The sequence below is a fragment of the Mus musculus genome, chromosome 6 (genome assembly GCF_000001635.26).
Source record: "Mus musculus strain C57BL/6J chromosome 6, GRCm38.p6 C57BL/6J".
Lineage (NCBI taxonomy): Eukaryota > Metazoa > Chordata > Mammalia > Rodentia > Muridae > Mus > Mus musculus.
Genome location: NC_000072.6, coordinates 126,000,677 through 126,020,396, shown reverse-complemented (window position 1 = coordinate 126,020,396; position 19,720 = coordinate 126,000,677). Strand labels below are relative to the sequence as shown.

The window sequence follows — 19,720 nt, the reverse complement described above, 5'->3', positions numbered from 1 at the left end:
TAAACCCTTTCCTCCCTAACTTGCTTTTTGGTCATCATGTTTGCGCAGGAATAGAAAACCTGACTAAGACACCTCCTAAGCATGCTCCTGATACTTCTGTCCCTCATTGGCAGCACGTTTCTTTCATCAAATCTCTCTCTCCATCATGTGTGTTATGTCTGTGTTCACAGGAGCACAGAAGACAGCCTGTGGTATCACTCCTTGCCTTCCATCTTCTTTGAGATAGTCTTTTGGTAGGCACCTTGTACACCTGGCTAGCCCATGACCTTCAGGGGATTATTTTGTCTCTGCCTACTGTCTTCCTGCAGGAGCCCTGGGATTACAGAATTGCACTACTGTGTTGGGCCTTGTGTGAGTGGGAAGGGGGGTGACGGGGAGAGTCAGAACTCAGATTCTTACACTTGTGCAGCAACATCTTTGCCCTCTGAGCCATCTCCTCATCCTCAGGATAATTTTGAACAGGTAATGTACACACCATAATTTCATCTACCTGTATAGAAACTATGAAGGTACTGTTAGAGTTTTGTGCATAAATGGTTGGAAAATCCAGAGACTTTAAAGCAGATGCCGGAAGCTCAGCCCTGTGTGTCCTGACTCATGTCCAGGTCCTGAGCCTTTGCAGTGTGGGATGAGTAAACTCCGCTTGATTGGTCAGGACAGCTGATGCCAACCATGTGGAGTACAGTCCGCATTGACTAAAGTACAGTCCGCATTGACTAAAGTAGAACTGGGAGATAAAGATTAGGGTTTGACTTGTTTGATTGAATTAAACCTCATTCAAAATTAGATCTACTCTTGGCTCCCAGTATGGATCCATCAGACAATGGCATTTAGAAAACATAACTGCTACTGTGTGATCTAGAATCCGGGGAGGGGGAGGGGAAAGATCCCTGGGGTTCGCTCTATGACTGACAGGTGCTGCTAGACCTGACGAAGAGACAGATAGTATTCACCTTGGTTCTCACTGCATAACCCTGGGAGTCTGTGCTCTTGTAGAAATTTGATCTGAACTTTAGTTCAGAATATGTCGCCAGGAACATCTATAATCTTAGAGAACTCCAAAGTTTCCCAAGTCTTACCAGTTTCTTTTGATTTCTTTTTGATAGACTCAAACATTAAGGGACTGTTTCCACAATCACTTACAGTTAAAAAAATTATTTATTTCCAGTTACTAAAAATATTAGAATTGCTACTTCTCAGGGCCTATTTGTTTAGTGCAAATCTATTAACTGACTTTGTGGGCAACACGAACAATCCATATGTTGGAGTGATGTTTTTGTGTAGTGTGTAAAGATTATCCATGTATTATTCAAATGCTAATTTCTGAACTAGCAAAGATCTGATTACAGAGTGGATTTTGGTATTATTAAGCACCTTTTGGCCTTAGTATTTTGTAAACATCACCTTCTGATTGGTTAAAATAAAAAACCTATGGCCTATAGCAATATGCAGAATAGTAAGGTGGGACTTCCAAAAAGAGGAACTCTGGGAAAGAGTCAGACATGGGCGATTCAGCCAGCTGGACATGGAGCCAGAAGGAGGCCAGAAAGGAAGGAGAGGTAACTAATCAGCCATGTGGTAGAATTTAGATTAGTATAAAGGGACAATTGAATTATGAGCTAGCAGGAAACAACTCCTAGCTACAAGGCCAAAAGCTTATAAATAAATATAGTCTCCATGTCATTATTCAGGGACTGGATTAGGTTTAGAAAGGTCCGTGATTACACCCAAAATGTCCTGCAGCTCTGGCACAGAACCCCTGTGCTAAAGAACAGGGCTGTTAGAGCTACAGACCAAAATCCAGCACCATGGACAGTCTGACAAACCAGCCAGATCCAGTGGCCTGGGCAGTGCCTAGTGTAGGAGGAAATCCAAACACAAGAGGACTTCTGAGGGTTAGGCACTTTGTAGCCCCTCCTCCACCCTGTAAAACCTTTGAAACAACTATATTCATATAAATGAATAGATAGTCTGCTGGGGGGCCTGGTCACTGCTGTTTTGTCTTCTCTTGGTTGACTACAGTTAAGATCTCGTTAGTGCTGAGTTGAACATGGCCATCCATTTAAATCACAGGTCAGTAAGCTAAGCTGTCTGGGTTGGGATGACCAAACCATCTCTCTCGTGGTCTCAGACTCTAGATCTGAGCTTAAGCATCTCTCTTAGGAGTGTCTGACTCTGAGGCCACAGGGGAAAACATGAGCAGATGCCCCCTGTTCTGACTATACCAAGCGATGCTAGTGCAAAGAACGTAAATTAGTGTCGCCTCTATGGAGATCCTGTGGAGTCTCTCTCAAAAAAAAATAGAATAATAAAACTACCAAACAGTCTGGTTTTGTCATTCGTGTGTACATTTCCAAAGCAATCTAAGTGAGCATACCATAGAGACAGATGCATATCCATTTCTTTTTTGAAACAGGATCACACTATGTAAATCAGGCTGGCTTTGAGTTCACAGAGATCCACTTGCCTCTGCTGGGGCTAAAGGCATGTGTCCCCATGCCTGACTCTGCATATCCATATTTATCACTGCTCTAGTCACAATAAGTAAGAAATGGAGTCATCTTAGATGCCCATCAACAGATGAATGGATAACGGAAATGTGAACTCACACACACACACACACACACACACACACAGAGTGAGAGAGAGAGAGAGACAGACAGACAGACAGACAGACAGACACGGGACACGACACACAGACACAGACACAGACAGACACAGACACAGACACAGACACAGACACAGACACAGACACAGACACAGACACAGACACAGACACAGACAGACACAGAGAGAGTTGCATTCAGCCATAAAGAACACCAAGGCTATGCCATTCGTAGAAAAATGGTTAGAAATGGGGAACATCAGGTCAAAGAAAACAAGTCAGTCTCAATAAAGTAAATACTGCACGTGTACTTCTCACATGCAGATTCTAGAATTTTTATAAAGGACATAAAACTGGAAAAGGAACTACTTGGAAGAGGAGGGGATTGGTGAGAGGGGAAGAAGAGACAAGATAGGGAAACCAGAACAGGATGGTCAAAGTACATCTTTTTATATGTATAAAAATGACATAGTGAAACATTATTTTATCTAATTCATATATGCTATTAAGAAAAAGGAAAGCAGAACATTGCTTTGACGGGATGCCAACAGCTTTTCACAAGACACACTGGATGGTGGCCAGAACAATCCCTGCCAGTCCCACATCTCCCCCTGGCTTCTTAGTCTGTGTTTGCAATATGTGGGGTGTGGTCTTTGATGGAGGCATGGCTGAGACTGTCATGTCTCCAGGGTCCAGTAGGGTCAAACAAGTTGTTCCCCGCTGTCCCTCTGTTCTTTAGCTTTCCTTGAGAAGTCACAAAGAGCTTCCTGTTTTTGACTTTGGGGATTCCTGGAGTGGTGTCACTCAGCCACCTCTTCTGAATACCAGCTTAGAACATATCCAGGGGGAAGGTGAAAACCACTGCTTGGGTTTCCAACCATCATTGGCAATGCAGCATGACCAACATCAAACTCGGCACACATAAATGTTGAATGGCAAAAGGAGCATGCTCTAGTGTGGAGCTAGACAGTAGAGGTTTGATTAAAGAGGACATTTGAGAAGATAGTAATGACCAAAAGAGTGTGTCAGAATGCCTGGGGTCATACAGGCCAAAATGCTGAGTTTGGATATAGCAAGAAGAACACATGGGAAGCCGTGAAGTATGGCAGCACCTTCAGTATGATATGATCGTCCAAGTATTGATCTTTTCACTCTTTTGACTGCACTGAGATTCCAACTTACCAAAGTCAGAATCCCACCCTATCTCGTAAGATCAGGTTCTAGCACCTTCCTCGACATGTCACCAGAACCATGATTGCCAAGCCATGTCCACACTCAGCCTCCTCCCCACCTCCACCTGTGTCTATCACCACTAACTCTGCAGCATATCATGTGAAAAAAATCTTTCTTTTTTTTTTTTCTTAATTCCTTGGTGACTCTAGCCCAGGCCTATCCCAGTTCATGTCTCAGTGGCTCAGCAGCCTGACTGACTACCTCTCTGTGCTCTCCAAACCCTAGCTCATCTTCCTCTCTGAAATCACATGAGTTACCTCAACATACACTTTGTGTGTGTCATTCTCTGATGACTAAAAGGCCATGCCTTCCTATCATATCATATTAGAGGTGCTGTGAGATTTCACAGCTTTCTGGTGTGTTCTTTATGCTATTCAAATTCTGTGCTTGGCCTATGCGATCCCAGGAGTTCTGACATATTTTATATTATGTTTCTAGTTCCAGCACTAGTTTCTCAAAAGTCCTCCTTCACTGAAACTCCATTGTCTAGCTCCATGCTAGAGTACTTCCCCTTTCTGACATTCATCTCCCCACAGCTCATGTAGGAAGCTCATCTTTTCCACTCTAGTTCCTTGTCCTCTGATTATTCACCATGCACATGGGCCTACATGTGAGTCCATATGATATCTGACTCCTCTGCTCTTTCTTCTCCTTGACAACATGGTCAAAGTTAGATAGCACATGATCTGCTCTATAGTATGTAATAAAAGGCTCTCAATAATATTGAGTGACTCAATCAAGTGAGTTCATAGCAACTCTGGAGGGATAGGAGATGGAGAAAAAGGAAGAAGAAGCCCCCTCCAGGTCTTCTAAATAACTCTTTGGACCTACTGCTCCTGGCCCTCCTCCCCCACATCATTTACCTGCAAAACTGAACCTCCTGGTCGAACTGTGAGTTTTCAGGCTGTGTTCCCTCCTTCAGCTGACTGACGTTGAAAAAGGAGAGTGTATGGTTCACAAAGCCATGTAGTGTCCCGTTGTGGCTATAGGAGTACTGGTACACAAGGCGGGGGATAAAGTCGGAGGTGACAGCAATGACAAAAGCCTGGGGACAGAATGACAAGCACTAAGAACAAGTCTCAAAGAGTGGTGCCTGGAAGGCACAGGGGACATGTGATTGAGGGTGCTGTCCACTCTTGGGCAGAGCATCAAGAGGAGCCACAAGCATTGACATGGGAACATCTACAGCATGCTCAAGAGCCTGTCCCTAAGTTCACACAGCTCACAGTTTTGGACAGAGGAAATGACAATATTGAGAGTTGGAAGCTTCGGGCCACCTCTAAGATACTTGGATTGACCCTGTTGTTGGCTGAGCAAAACAGAGTTGAAGGTATGCTGAGAAAATCCCTTGGTTCGACGAAAGTGGTGCTGGTGGACAAGAGAGTTGGAGGCCCTCTGCATATGTCCTAGGGGAGGACTAAAGAGCTAGGAAAATAGTTAAACAGTTTCCTCAGTCAGATCATCCTCTCCAGACACTTTGCAGTGCCTCGTGCAATGGAAGCATTTCTTTATTCAGCTTATGAAAGGGGAGAGACAGAAGGGAAGAGGCACTGGACCTGCTAGATGGGCCATACTCCTCCCACACAGCATATGGGATGTCTAAGTGCTCTACAAATGACCAAGAGTAAGCTGAACGCAGGTGAGTGATTGCATGTTTGGATTTGGAGTGACTTTCTGCAAAGAGAACCTTAAATCTTTTTGGCAGCTGTTTATACTATAGTCTGCGCAATAATTAAGGCCCCTTAAAATCTGGTTTAGGTATTTTTTTTCCTGAATGTATAGACATAAGTGGGCCATATCCATATTTGAAAATTAATAACATACGGATAATTATCATAACTGTGATTTGCTGAGCACTTCTTTGTCCTTCCATTATCCTGCATCATTTCTAGAATCTTCCTAAATGGTAGACACAGTTCCTATGTCCTGTTGGTTTGATAAGTAATCAAAACTCTTAGTGGTCAGAGAAGCAAACTGCCCTGTCACTCTGTAACACAGATAGAATGTAGCTGGCACTGAGGGTCTCTTTTCTAGTCGACATGACTCAAAGTAACAACTTATCCCCTTTTAAATTGAGCTTTATCTCTAAGCGTCCAAAGGGGTGATTCCTACAGCTAAACATTCAACCTGCAGCAGACTGATTCCACAACTCCCCAGAACCTCTTGATCATTTGTAGGCAGCTGTCAAGGACCTAGGTTAGAAACCAATATTCTGCTTTCGAGGGAGCATAAACTATGGATTTCTAAGCATACACCTAGCTGGCTGGTGCCTTCTTGGAAGGAAGAGCTGGAGGGAGGCCCTAGCTGGCCACTGTTCATCCAGAGAACAGTAATTTCTCTGCCATGTATATGAGTCTGAAAAACACCCCTCTTCTTCCTCTTCTTAGCTTAACCTACAGAACATGCCAGTCCCGGAGAGTGATCAAGGCTTTGCGCTGAGAATGTTGAGGAATTAGGAACCGCAACCTAGGCAACAGTCCAGGTACACAAGGGTAGAAACCAAATGGAAAGAGATGGGCAGATAGGGCATATTGTTTCTTCATTCTTTTTGGCACCAAAAAGATCTGATTTTGACTCTTAAAGCTGAGGCATATAGTCGTGTGGATAAGCACCTTTTTCTTAATAAAATTCAAAGCTAAACTGCACTGCCAGGCAGCAACATGAGTTATATACAAGGCTTGTGTAACCACGAAGAAGGGACTGTCTAAAACAAAGCTCCAAAGTGGGGAAACGCTGGAAGGTAATGAGATTGGCTCCTGCTTCGAAGGCTGGGCTCTCTTCAAGTTCCTCCCTTAGAGCTAAGGCTTTCTGAATGCAAACACTTACATTAATGATGACGGAGAACTTGCCAATTCCAGAGAGAATGTCAAACCAAATTCCTGTAAGACAGAGGTGCAGAAATCTCTGGTTAGTCCCATCCTGGGCTTAGAGACAGCGAGACCCCAGAATGGGATGGCACTGTGTAGGTAGATTACCTGGGAAGGCTTTCTGCCCCTTCCAGAACTGGGATTGCATAGAAAAACTTAGGGTGCTTCTGTCTGGAAACTTAGGGGACAACATGGGGTAGTTAAATGACTTCCACTGGCCTTCCCACATCCAAGGAAGGAAACAGAAGTTCCAAGGGGTGAAGAAAGGAGGGCTGTGCTGGCCTCCTGAGCTCTGGGGAGCAGGAGGCAGGAGCCTCATGGGGAAGGAAGGGAAGGGGGAATGCCAGGCCTCAGAGGGTGGGGGTCAGGGGCAACATACCAATGTCTTTGGTCCTCACAGCATCTGGGCGTCTCAGTTCTGTAACAAACTTTTTTGCATCCAGCCGCACTTCAATGACATTGTTGAGGAGAGCAAACACAGGGGCCAGAGGAAAGGAGGCCACAAAAAGGGTGACAAAACCAAACTGGATGACTAGAAGAGAACACACAGGAGAGGCTTCAGCAGGGAGCTATGGGAGCAAAGCCCATCCCTTATCCATGGCCTCCAGTCCTCTCTATCAGCATTTTCTTCCTTCCCATCTCTAATCCGTGGCCCCAGTCCTCTCTATCAGGGTCTCCTCCCTCCCTTCCTCCCTCCCTCCCTCCCTCCCTCCCTTCCTTTCTCCCTCCCTCCCTCCCTCCCTCCCTCCCCTCCTCCCTTCCTCACACAGCTGGCAGAATGAAGTGATGTGTGACTGGGACACTTCTATCCCCCACCTCCAGAAACTAATCATAGGTGGCTAACTTAAGGGTTGGTAAACGCTGTAAGTAGCTGAAGAGGAAATACTTTGGGATCTATGGTCTGGCTTGCCTTATCACGACTTCTGCCATTGCTCCCAGGTGTGGCTGTGCTTTCAACAAAGCTTTATTTACAAAAGCCGTCTACAGAGTAGGCTGATGTTGGCCCTCGGACCATAGGTTGTCAGCCCCTAGCATAACTTCAAAAACTGCCTCCCAAACTGGAAACCCCCTTTTTGAGATGAGTCTTGCTGCAATATAGACCTTGTTGACCTTGAACTCTTGATCCTCGTGCCTCAGCACCCCTACCTGACCCCCACTGCTGGGATTATTCAGGTCCAGCTTGGGTTTCCATAGATAGAGCCATTGCTTTTATTTGGAAAGAATTCATTTATCACACATTTATTGAGGACTGGAAAAATGTCAGGCTTTGTGCCAAGTATTTAGGGAGGCAAAGGCCTAGTCTTGTTGTGGAGGAGCTGGGATTAGAGGGCAGAGTTAAGTGAATGTAAAGATGTTCAACAGGACTTTTGCAAATGTGTTCTGAGAGGGGGAAAATGAATGCGCTTGAGTCAGAGAAGCAGAGGAGATGGAGCTGATGTCCACTCAAGTGGGGACTAAACAAAGTTTCCCTGTGAACGACCTCAGCACCATCTAGGAAGAGGCACGAGTGCTCGTGTGTGTGTGTGTGTGTGTGTGTGTGTGTGTGTGTGTCTGTGTGTGTGTGTCTGTGTGTGTGTGTGTGTGTGTGTGTGTGTGTGTGTGTGTGTGTGTGACTAGGAGGAGCCAGAGAGCATTCTGACCTACAGGAACAGTGAGCAAAGGTACTCCTGCAGTTTTGCTCTGCCTGGAGCCTTGCCACACCCTCCCAGCTACCTTCCTTGTTACCAGACTTCCCTGGCTTGCAGCACACACACCCTGTCATCTGACCCTGTCATCTGACCCTCCCAACTCAGAAAAATTTCCGTGTAATCCCCTCTATTTACTGAATAGAATCCAGATTCCTTGTTTTGGCACACCGGCACTTCAGTCTATTCTAAGCTGCCTCTCTAACCCCATCTCCAAAATGTCCCCTGTTCCTGCAGCAGTCAGTGCTTAGCCCTGCTGGGACTACCTACTCAAGTGTCTTTCTTTATTGTAAAGCCAAAGGCTCTATATACTCTGGGGTGGGGGTGGAGGTGGGGTGGGGGCTCTTTGCAAATTTGCTTCCAGGAAAGTCATTCTACTTGAATTCCCCACACATTAACAGCAGGTACCAACCATTCTGTCCCTCAGTTACAGCAAGTACAATTAAGCTTCATAAAATAATCCTCGCCAGACTGGCATCTCCGACTGCACATGGAAGTGCTGAGAACACAGATAATGTCTGATACCTAATAATTGTTCAATAAATGTAACTTGAACACGTGGGAGCTGGGGATATAAGGGTCCGTGGGTAAGGTGCTTGCTATCCCAGTTCCTCTCCGCAGACTCTGCATAAAAAGTCAGGATGGTAGGACACACATCTGTAATCCCAGTGCTGGTCAAGGGAAACAGCTGGCTCTGCTGGCTGCCTACTCCAGCCTGAATGTCAAGCTCCAGGTTCAGGGACAAACCCTATCCAAAAAGCCCTCCGAGGTGAAAAGCCGTAGAGGAAGATTCATAAAGCCAACCTCCGGCTTCAGCACACACATATATGCATATACCAAGGCCAAAGAGTAAGTTATTTATGTAAGTAATAAGTTAGCTATGTGTTTTATATATACTGTTATTCTTAGTGAAAGACATATTAGCATACAGAAATGATTAAAATGTATACTGTATAAGCTACATGCTAAACAGACACAAACTTAAGGTTTAGAGACTCAGTGACTCTGAAAAAGCCCAGATCCTGCGCTCAGATGTGTCCCTAACCTGACTCAGTCCTTTTCTACACTTCTGTTTAAGTGGACAGCTCAGAGGCACTGCTTTAAATCTCCTAAGGTGAGATGCTGTGGTGCTGAGGCTCGTGTGCCCTTAGACACGCATCATGGTCTCAGGGTAGTTACAGAAAGAATGAGAAGACAGGACCCAAACACAGGAGTATGTGTGTGTCCGTACACAAAGAACATAAGCCAACGTCACTAAAAGTTTCCAAAGAAAATGCGCATGTAACTTTTCCTAGCCAAAATGCTTCTGATTTGGCAGGCTTTTTACCTCACAGGTGTGGCCACTGCTCTTGCTTCTACAACCCTGACCTCTGCCTTGTCCTTGATGTCCAGTGGTTTCTCAATTATTAGGTATCAGACATTATATGTGTTCTCAGCACTTCCATGTGCAGTCCGAGATGCTAGTCTGGCGAGGATTATTTTATGAAGCTTAATTGTACTTACTGTAACTGAGGGACAGTTCTAGGAGACCACCAGGTGTCATTAATGGCAAGATGTCTCAGCTGCAAGGTTGGACTCATCCCCCCATAAAGCCAACCATCATTGCCTGGTCTACCACTGTCTCCACGCCCACTCAGAGGCAGCCATTTGGTCTCCCCTTCCCCCAATAAATCTCTTGCATGAGGTCTGTCCCATGGTGTGATCTTGTGGCATCCCTTGGCCCCTGATAGACAGGATACTTTTGGCTTCAAAATCCTTTCTTTAGAAGTTAGTGCTCTTGGTTTAGTGAGTTCAGAGCAAATGTGATCATAAGGAACGATATCCAGGACTGTGTGAACACCTCAGGGCCTCAGAGGGCACCGTGGGGTGGAAAGGGGCAGTTTGCTTTTTTTGACAGGTTGCTATCACATACAGCATGACCTCACCACATACCTGCCAATGGCCCTGGGAAATCCAGCATTCTTGCAGTATCACAGAGAAAGTGGGACTGTCCTCTTATGCTTGTGTCTTTAGTGAACGGCTGTCCTCGAGGGACAGATCTCACCTTCACAGATTGTCCAGACACAAAATCGTGCCTTAACATCACTGTTTTCTAGTGCCACTCCATAGTTCCCACTATGACTCAAATCTCATAATAAAAGCTTCAGGCTCCCTCCCCTACATGTAAATCAGTGCGGTCAGCATGGGACAACCTCAGAAGAAGTGCCACAGGATGCCCTTGCCCCTTCTCTGCAGGTACTCTGAGGTATCCAGAGACATAGAAATCCCCTCTCTACACACATCCTGATGTTACAGGTGTTTCCAGCATGGACTGCACATCCTTGAGCATTTCCAAGAGGTAATCCAAAGAGCCAGAAATAAACAGCAAGGCTTGCATTAATCTAAGGGTATATATATATATATATATATATATATATATATATATACACACACACACATATATATACACATATACCTCTAGCATGCAAATGCCAAATCCAAGATTTGTTCTTTTCAAGGAAAAGTCTGGAGGGCTGAGTCAGATGGGAGCCCTGCTGGGTTCACTTCAGAGGACACAGGGATGCCGGCCTTCACCAACACTATTTGTTTCTAAAAACAGCCAGCCTCCCTTAGGACAAGAGAAACACAGGAAATCCTCAGTGTGGCTGCATAATGGAAGCCAGCTTGGCTGGGCCAGTGACAGATTAACCCTGGCCAAGCCAATTAAGGAAAAATCCATAAGTTGATTTTCAACTAAATCTTTACAAAGTAAAGTGCTCCAGAAATGTGGGTGGGAAGCACGGAGCCTGGAAACAAGTCTGGGCACAGACTCCAGGGGTTTCCTCTACTCAAGCTCAGCAGCCAAGAGTCTTACTAATAGCCAGCCTTACACTGTCTAACGCTGGAGACAATTAAAATTGTGAGTGATTACCTGGGCTTGGGCTAAAATAACAAGGAGGAGCGGAATATGCTAAAAGAGACAGCAGCCAGCAAGGACATTCTGGGACAATCTACTTAGAGAATAAAACAATAAATGGTGTAGCAGGGAAAACAGAACACACTTGCCAGGGCGGATAGAAAAGCTAACAGTGGAACAAAATCCTGATATTTCATTCATTTATTTAAAAAGTCATCAGGGAAAATATCTACCCTTCCATTTTATGGACACACACACAGTAAAGTCCAGACCCTTGACTTGGCATTCAAAGTCCACTGTGATCTGACCCAGACTTACTCATTTCTTTCCGTCTAGCCCAGTATTTTGTCCTTAGGGCTAGTGTTTAGTAGGAATTCTTGAGGTCAACCCTTCCTGCTTTCCGACCATTTCAAACCATCTGTGATTTCAGAGTCTCTCTGTACACCAATACTCTATGGTCTGCTGAGTGGATTGTTATTCATTGTTCAGGCTCAACTCTGACCCCATCCCACTCACCTCCATCCCATGAGTCTCTCTTTCCTCACTTCCCAACTTCCCCATCTAGACTGAAGTGCAGAGGGCAGCACTCTTCTCCTCTGCCCTCCCACAATGCCTTGCTTTACGTTTATTTGACCTGCTCCCTGGGGGAAGGGGGGGGGGAGATCCTGAGAGTGAGCAGGGACCATATTTGAAGTTTTACTGCATCTACATTACCCTCTTGTCACTTGAACAACTGTGACCAGCTGCTCTCTGATTGGATTTGGGGTTGGCTTCCCAAATGGGAACCCGTGCCTGGTACAGTAAACCTGGCCAAACACCCATGGGGAAGCCATAGGCCTCAGCAGACAACTTATTCCTGATGGTTTGCTAAATGATGGTAGACTGCCTTCTAAGTATCTGAGCTTGTGCCCATAGACAAATGTTACTCCAGCCCCTAATCAGGGGAGCCTCCCTTTGTAGTGAACAGCACTCAATACAGAGACATACGGTTGTCTGAGATGCTGAGAATTAAGTGAGATGTGGAGCTTCAGCACTAGACAAGATGCTCCTACCATGCTTCTGTAGCTCAGGGAATGTTTCAGGAGAGAAGATAGAAAGAGTAAGAGCCAGAAGATAAGGAGAAGGGCTGTGCAATCTCACATGCCCTGGCCATTGAAACATGAAGTCATAGCAGCTATGGGCACTGGGCCTGAACAGAACTGGCCCTGCCAACAGTCAGTCATGTATGTGGGAGGGGCTTGTGGGACCTTCCTGCTGAATGACTGGTTGCTGATGGATTCTGAGAAAAGGGGAAATATTGCCTTCAGTTATGGACCCACCGAGGCCCCAGTATGTTCTGTCTGTGGCCACACAGGCAGCCCTGGTTAAACTCAGTGGGTCACAAGACAGAAGGACACACATGAGGGGAAATGTGTGTGTAAAGGGGAGGGAAATGAAAGAAGACAGGGATGACAACATCAGAATACATCATATAAATACATGCAATTATCCATGAACCAATTTAATTAACAAAAATAATTTTAAAAAAACCATTAACATTGGTAGTAAAAACAAGGATATAAAAGAAAACAGGCAAATGACCTGTCCTGTCTGGTAAGTTTGCAAGAAATGTCTGATAAGTACGAGTTAGATCCTCTGAGAGAAAAATGGAGGTGAGAACTGAGGAAGACCAAGGAAGGACTCTCAGAAATAACAGAAGCAGCTGGGAACTGCGTTGTCTGGTGAGGTTGTGTTTGGGACTCTGTGCTACCATTGTCCCACTGAGGTTCACAATGCTCTTCCAGGGAGCTTGACTGGAAATGCAGTGGTTCAGTTAGACTATAATAAACTCAGGACATCAAACGCGTTTTATCTCATGCTTTCAAATGTCACAGGAGAACTGGAAAACTCGATCTTAAGCATTGCCACGAAGACTTTGACTTCGTTGCTCCTTGCTACATTTGTCTAGTTAGTCTTTGCATTAATCTCTACTGCTAGATTTTTTTTCCTCTACATTTTTATCTTAAGAAAAACGAGAAGGAAACCTGGTCCTTCAGGGTCATCCTTTTTGTGAACCAGTGGTGAGCAAGACGGGGAAGGGAGGGTATGTGGTCCGTTTGTTCTGCTGAATGGTCTTGGAAAAGCACGTGGTGCTAATTCAGTGCTGTCATTTCTCAAGCCCTCATTTTAAAGATATGCTCCACCATCCTTTTCTTCTAAGAGTGTCTGGTGACAAACACAAGGACTTGGGAGTGTTGGTGGCTGAGAATAGACAGAGCAATGGGAAGGGAGGGGTGCAGGCCATGTCTTCAGCCCTGGGTTCTGATGCTGGGGAAAGCAGCAGCATGTGTGACAGACATGTGACCTGTCAATCTTCACCGTTCACTACCCACTCCCTCACTTCATCTGCCAGTCATTCAACAAGCATTTATCTATGGAACGAAGTCCACCCATAGACTTCGTGCTCACCAAGAGAAAGCAAAGACCATCTGTGCTGCGGTTTGAATGTGCTCTACTGCTCACTGAATTTGTGTGTTAGAACCGGATCGCTGAGAGGCGACGGGTTAATGTCATTATAGGACAAGGTTAATTGTCAGGAAAGTGAATTCATTATAAAGGCAAGTTTGTCACCTCTTGTTCTATATTCTCTTGTGCTCTGTTGCCCTTCTGCCTTCCCCGGTGGGATGACACAGCAAGGAGTGTCTCATCAGTTGCTTGAACTTTTGAGAGTCCAGAGCCATGAGCCAAATCCATTTTTATTGTGTTTAAGTTACCCAGCCTGTGGCATTCTGTTACAGCAACACGAACCTGACTAAGATAAACAGCTTGCTACTATCCTGCTAAGAGCTCAAGAAAGCACTCAGGAAAACGAGCACACAAACATCTTAGTCAGTGTCACAGAGTCTGACAGCAGCTGCAATCACTGCATGCTGTGGAGCCAGCACCAGGCAGGAATAACTTGTTCCCCTCAGTAGGTCCCTGGAAAGCACACAATTAGTCACTGGTGGGTTTGCCTCCAAGACCAAGAAAAAGAAATGCAGAAGGCCTGTTTGATGCCGAAAGTTAAGATCTTTCCTGCTCAGATGACTGACATCCACAAGCTCCCTAGGAAATAAACACAGCAAGGAAAACTCAATTCCATTCTGTCTGCAGTTTACACAATTGCCTGGGCCCGCTCCGGAAGCAGAGACAGAAGAGACAGGCTGGTAGCACCTATTTAAACATGAAGAATTTGATGCATGCCGGGCAGTGGTGGCACACACCTTTAATCCCAGCACTTGGGAGTCAGAGGCAGGCGGATTTCTGAGTTCAAGGCCAGCCTGGTCTACAAAGTGAGTTCCAGGACAGCCAGGGCTATACAGAGAAACCCTGTCTCAAAACCAAAAAGAAGAATTTGATGCACGAAATGCCAGTGCAACACCTGGACCAACCACTAAGGAGAGGATTCTCCTGAATACATGCATGGATACATGGAGTGATCTGCTTGCTCTTGTTTACCTTCCACATGCACACACCACACACACACAACACATACCACACACATACCATACACACACACAGAGAAACATATACACACACCACACACACACCACACATCATACAACACAGATACCATACACACACAACATACATACACCACACACACAACACATATCACACACATACACACACAGAAACACATACACACCACACAGAAACACATACCATGCACACACACACACACACACACACACACACACACATCATATATCACACATACACCACACCACACACCACACCACATCATACCACCCCCCATACCCACACCACACACACACATACTACACATACCACACCCAGCCCCCACCCACAACATACACATACCACACACACACATGAGCAGGGAGTGTGGAGGGCAACCATGAGCTCACCCTTCCTTCCATCACCCATATAGATCACATTATTATGGCAAAGCAACTGACAGACAAAGGCCAGGAAGCCAGGTGAGCCCAGAAAGACACTTCTAAGAGACATTATTGCTACAGGGACCCTTGCATATTTTATTCTCTTTTCTTCCAAAGGCTGTGAAAAAGTCAATAAAATGAAAATAAAATTAGGACTTGAAAAATACAAAAAGTGTGTGGAAACTTTATTGAAAAGGAAATAAAAAGTCAGAAAACAGGGAAAAAACAAATATGCACATTACAGGGACCCATAATATGGCTCCAACACAATGCCAAGCTTTCCCTCTGAGCGCCCTGACTGTACCAGGAGAAATGGAAAAGAGGCCCTTCCACCTGCTGAAACCTCAGCATCCTTCCTCTGTTCACTCCAGCCAGCCTTTGTCCTGGCACTGGCCAGGCACCTTGGGCATGCCAGGGGCAGTAGCAGAGATGATGGAGTAACGTGGCATCCAGACGTGGCGCTGCTGTTTCTAAGTATGCACGGGACGATAGAATCCCAGTCTGGACAGCATCAAGCAGCTTCTGCCTCAGAAGTAAAGGAGACAATGGCCCGGGACTCACCCTGTTTCCCAGAAACCCTGGAGCAGGGCTGTCTGTGGTGCACGAACTGTGGTTAAGTGCAGTTTAGAGATAGGGCAGGTACCCAATTATCCAGTGGGCTGGCTCAGTTCTGTAAACAGGATGGCTCAGGGAAAGGAATTTCCCAGTGCTTTGAGAGCCTTGGAGCACACACTCAAGAGTTTCAGTCTACTAGCCTTTTATTTCATTTGGGGACAGGATCTGAGACCCACCCTGAATGGGGTTTGCACTTTGCAACAGATGCACATCTGTGTCCCTGCTTCTAGCACCAAATTTGTGCAGTTGTTGCAATTGTGTCTCTCATGGTGTCAGGTATATGGCAAAGGCTATTCATATCACAACTAACCCAGAATCAGAGAGTGAGGATGGGACCAGAAGCCAGATTGTAACCTTCAGCAACACCCCTGGCACCTTCCTTCTAAGGGCTAAGCCCTTGCTTCAAAAGGGAGCACATCTCCGCACAGATAGCAGCACAAGATGATGACCACCGTTCAAACCATAAGCCTGTAGGGTACATTCCAAATTCAAACCACAACTGCGGTAGGCCATTTACTCTCAGGACGAGAGCACCCCTGGTGCCTGCGCGTCATGGATAAGGAGAGTCTTCACCTCTGGGTGGGACAAGTCATCCGAGTTGAGTATGGACAGTCAAGGGGCCTGAGATCCTTGGCCAAAGGTGATGTCTGTGAGGTATGAGAACCATTTGGCTTTCATTCATTATCTCCTTCCTTCCCCAGCAAACACTCTACTGTGTTTACAGGCATTGTATTCTGGTGGGAAAACCTCACAGTGCTATTCCTTATTTATCAGGATAAAATAACAATTTTATCAGTTTTATCAAGAATTTCATCTGGACCTTGTCCTGTCATTTACAGGATTAAACTTGGAGCTACCCTTTTTTTTTTTTTTTTTCCTGCCATGTATTGCTCTGTAAGAGAAAGTCTATTGGCTACAAGTGTTTGGAGAACTTAGCTTGCAGCTCTTACATCAGAGGAAGAATTTCTCCTCATAGGGCCCTTAGGGAGAGTCCATAACTGGGCTCTGAGAGGCCTGCGGTAAAAGAGCTTTGAAGCCTCCTTTTGGGGTTGGGGACAGTGATGATTAATGTTTTGTCCTGCTCCTGGGCCAGCTTTCTTTCTCCCCTCAGAGATGGGGGAGGGGAAGCTACCCTTGAAGTCTTTCTTAGTAAGCTCTTCAGGAAGAGGGTTTGATATCGGAGATTCCCTTGAAAGCGTGGCTGCTCCCCTCACAGGTTTCCCAGTAATCCCTCACTCTCAGGTTTCCCTTTGTCTGGAGCCAGCCCATCCCCACACCCACCACTGCCCAAAGGAAGCTCCCTCCTCCTCAGAAGGACTTCCAGCCTCCACTCCAGCTTCCCCTTCACCTCAGGCCCCTCCCCCAGAGCTGCTGGGCCCAGGCCCCAGGCTTCCAGCTCAATTTAGAAAAATGTAAATATAATACATCTCTCCCTGCTGCCGCCCCCCACTGATGACCTGCCCTGCCATTACAACAGACAGGCTGCAGTGGGCTCAGCACACTTCCTGTCTGCATGGGTGGTCCTAGGGATCTTGGGAAGGAAACTGACAGCTGAGAGCAAGGCCCAGGATCACCGTGTCAGGCACACCAGTGGGAGTGGGCAGCTTCGGTTTCATTGCTCATTTTTGTTCAAAGTCCAAGACAAGTGGCCTTCTGGAACTGGGGAGGTCTAACCAGTTGAGAAAGAAGGAAGAAAAGAAAGTTCTCTCCCCTCTGTCTTTCCCAGAGTTAAACTCCCTTACCAGGCCTTATCAAAACCTATTATAGAATGGTCAGGACAGAGGGTTCTAGGCTCAGTTCCTCCAGTGAGCCATTAGGGTGACTTTAAGCGGTTCACATAGCCATTGGCATCTTGGGATTGAGGTGCACAGTTTAGCAGTTATATATAAAGGGAGATACCAGAATCAGAAAGGAACCTGGGATCACAGCCCAGATGTTTAAAACTCTTTATGGTACTTAGGGCAGTCCCTCATGAGAAGCATGGAAGCCTCACTCACTTCACAGGTGAATTCAGAAACTTTTCTTGCTGTCACTGGGCACCACACTACAATCTCAGAAAAGAAGAGCACAGCCACTCCGTGTATCCCAGCCCCAAAATGTTAGTTACAGAACACTTCTGACACCATCGGGTTGCACCACAGATGACAGATGGGTTGTATCACATCCCTGAAAGCACATCCTCTGGTTTAGCTCCCTGTATGATGGGGGAAGAAAGGCCCAGAGAGATGGCAAGCCCGAGGCTATACTCCTAGCTAGAAGCAGAGTTACAGTTTCACTCAAACACACAAAGCAGTCAGTCTGGGGGGATGCACAAAGGCAGGGGTTTGCTCTGGACCTTACAGTGATCAGAGAAAGATACAAGAGGTGACAGACTTTGCTTTGAGGACAAGGGTGAGGAGGAATCAGAGGTAAAAGACTGGTGACTCTGTCACCAGGTTTATTGGCCATCCAGAGGAATGGCAGACACTGTTACTTCCTAGGAGGTTGAGAGGTCTGCTCTCTTTGGTCTTCTGGTTGTTTCCCAGAGCTGCATGTAGGAGTGCATGGATGGGCTCATGTTACACCTTCTCTTATTTCCCTGCCTTACTCTGGGAAGGAAGGAATAATAGCCCAAGGTGGGGGAGGGGAGCAGGCAGCCGTGAAGCAGAGGATGGGAAACATGAAAGGAAGAGGAGGAGGAGGCAAAAAAGGAGAAACAAGAATAATACACTCTTGATAATCCACCCACTGGATTATCAGCCCATAAATACTTGAGGGCTGACCGGCAAGCAATGTTCCTGCCACATTAGGTGCCTGCAGCCTAGAGGAGGAGACAAGGACATAAATGGATACCCTCACTTACACAGAGACTCCCTTACAGGGTTGTCTAGAATGTTCTCAGTACTCACTCTGTAAATCAAGGAAGTCTTGTTCTAATAAAGCCTTGTGACTTCCTCACCATTGGGAACCTGGAGTTTAGGAAGCAGTGTCTCAGAAATCCTGCGGGGTAAGGGCCCCAAAGATGAAGGGAAAAGACACTTCAAGGAGCCAGAAACAGAGCTGGGTTTACATGCATGACTGAAAACAGCAGAAGGACAGTGCAACGTTGACCAGAGGAAGAGTGGGAAACTGGGTGTGCTCTTGAGCAAGAGCAACAGGATCCAAGAACACAAAAAACAAGCGGCAGAGGTGAGCCTATCCAAGAAGGTGTGTTGAGACTGTAGGATAAAAAGCTTCAGGAGGCCAAGAAGACGTGCAGTGAAGTGGCTTCCAAGACACTCCACGGGGAAGAACGGTGTAGACACGATAGGCGTACCAGGTGTGGGTTTGGAGAGAACAGGTGTGAACAAAGACTAGGGACCTGGAAGTCACAGACAAGGACACTAGAGGACAGTGAGACAGAGGACTCAAGATCTCAAGGGAACTAAGTCATCCTGAAGACTAGCTCAAAAACTTCCTCTGGCACTGCTTTGGGGCTCTTCCCTGCCTCACAAGAAGACTCAAAACACACATGGGTAGGTAACCGGAAGATGATCCACTTGGGGTAGGTCATGTAGGTAGTTCCTATAACCCAAGGATGTTTGATTAGTAGCCAATTAATTATAAGAGGGAAAACAAGAGAGGAGAGAATAGCCACCCTGGCAAGAGAAGACATATTCTAAGAGAAACACTTGGGTCCCTCCCTATGTCTATCCGACTATTGATATGACAGACCCAAAAGCAGTAAAACTTTTCCAAGGCATCACATTCTAGTGAAAAGACAAAAGTTGTCTGGTGCCAGCCAGAAAAAGAACTGACCTCCCAGCAAGCAAGTTCATGCACTTCTGACAACCCATTCACCACCTAACAAGACACAATTGAACAACAATAATGATGGGCTGACCAATGATGGATGGAACCGTGCTTTGATCAGGTCT

General features: G+C 46.0%; 1 protein-coding gene across 6 annotated transcripts in view; it reads right to left on the bottom strand.

The window, feature by feature from the left end:
- The window catches only part of Ano2 (anoctamin 2), a 349,715-nt gene that overhangs the window by 19,737 nt on the left and 310,258 nt on the right, over nt 1-19,720 (bottom strand). For all 6 annotated transcript variants that reach the window (NM_153589.2, NM_001364562.1, XM_006506117.3 and 3 more), the window contains 3 exons: nt 7,085-7,237; nt 6,665-6,717; nt 4,702-4,883 (listed from right to left, as the gene is read on the bottom strand). In NM_153589.2, the coding sequence (NP_705817.2) occupies nt 4,702-4,883; nt 6,665-6,717; nt 7,085-7,237 (388 nt within the window). The remainder of the gene's footprint in view (nt 1-4,701; nt 4,884-6,664; nt 6,718-7,084; nt 7,238-19,720) is intronic.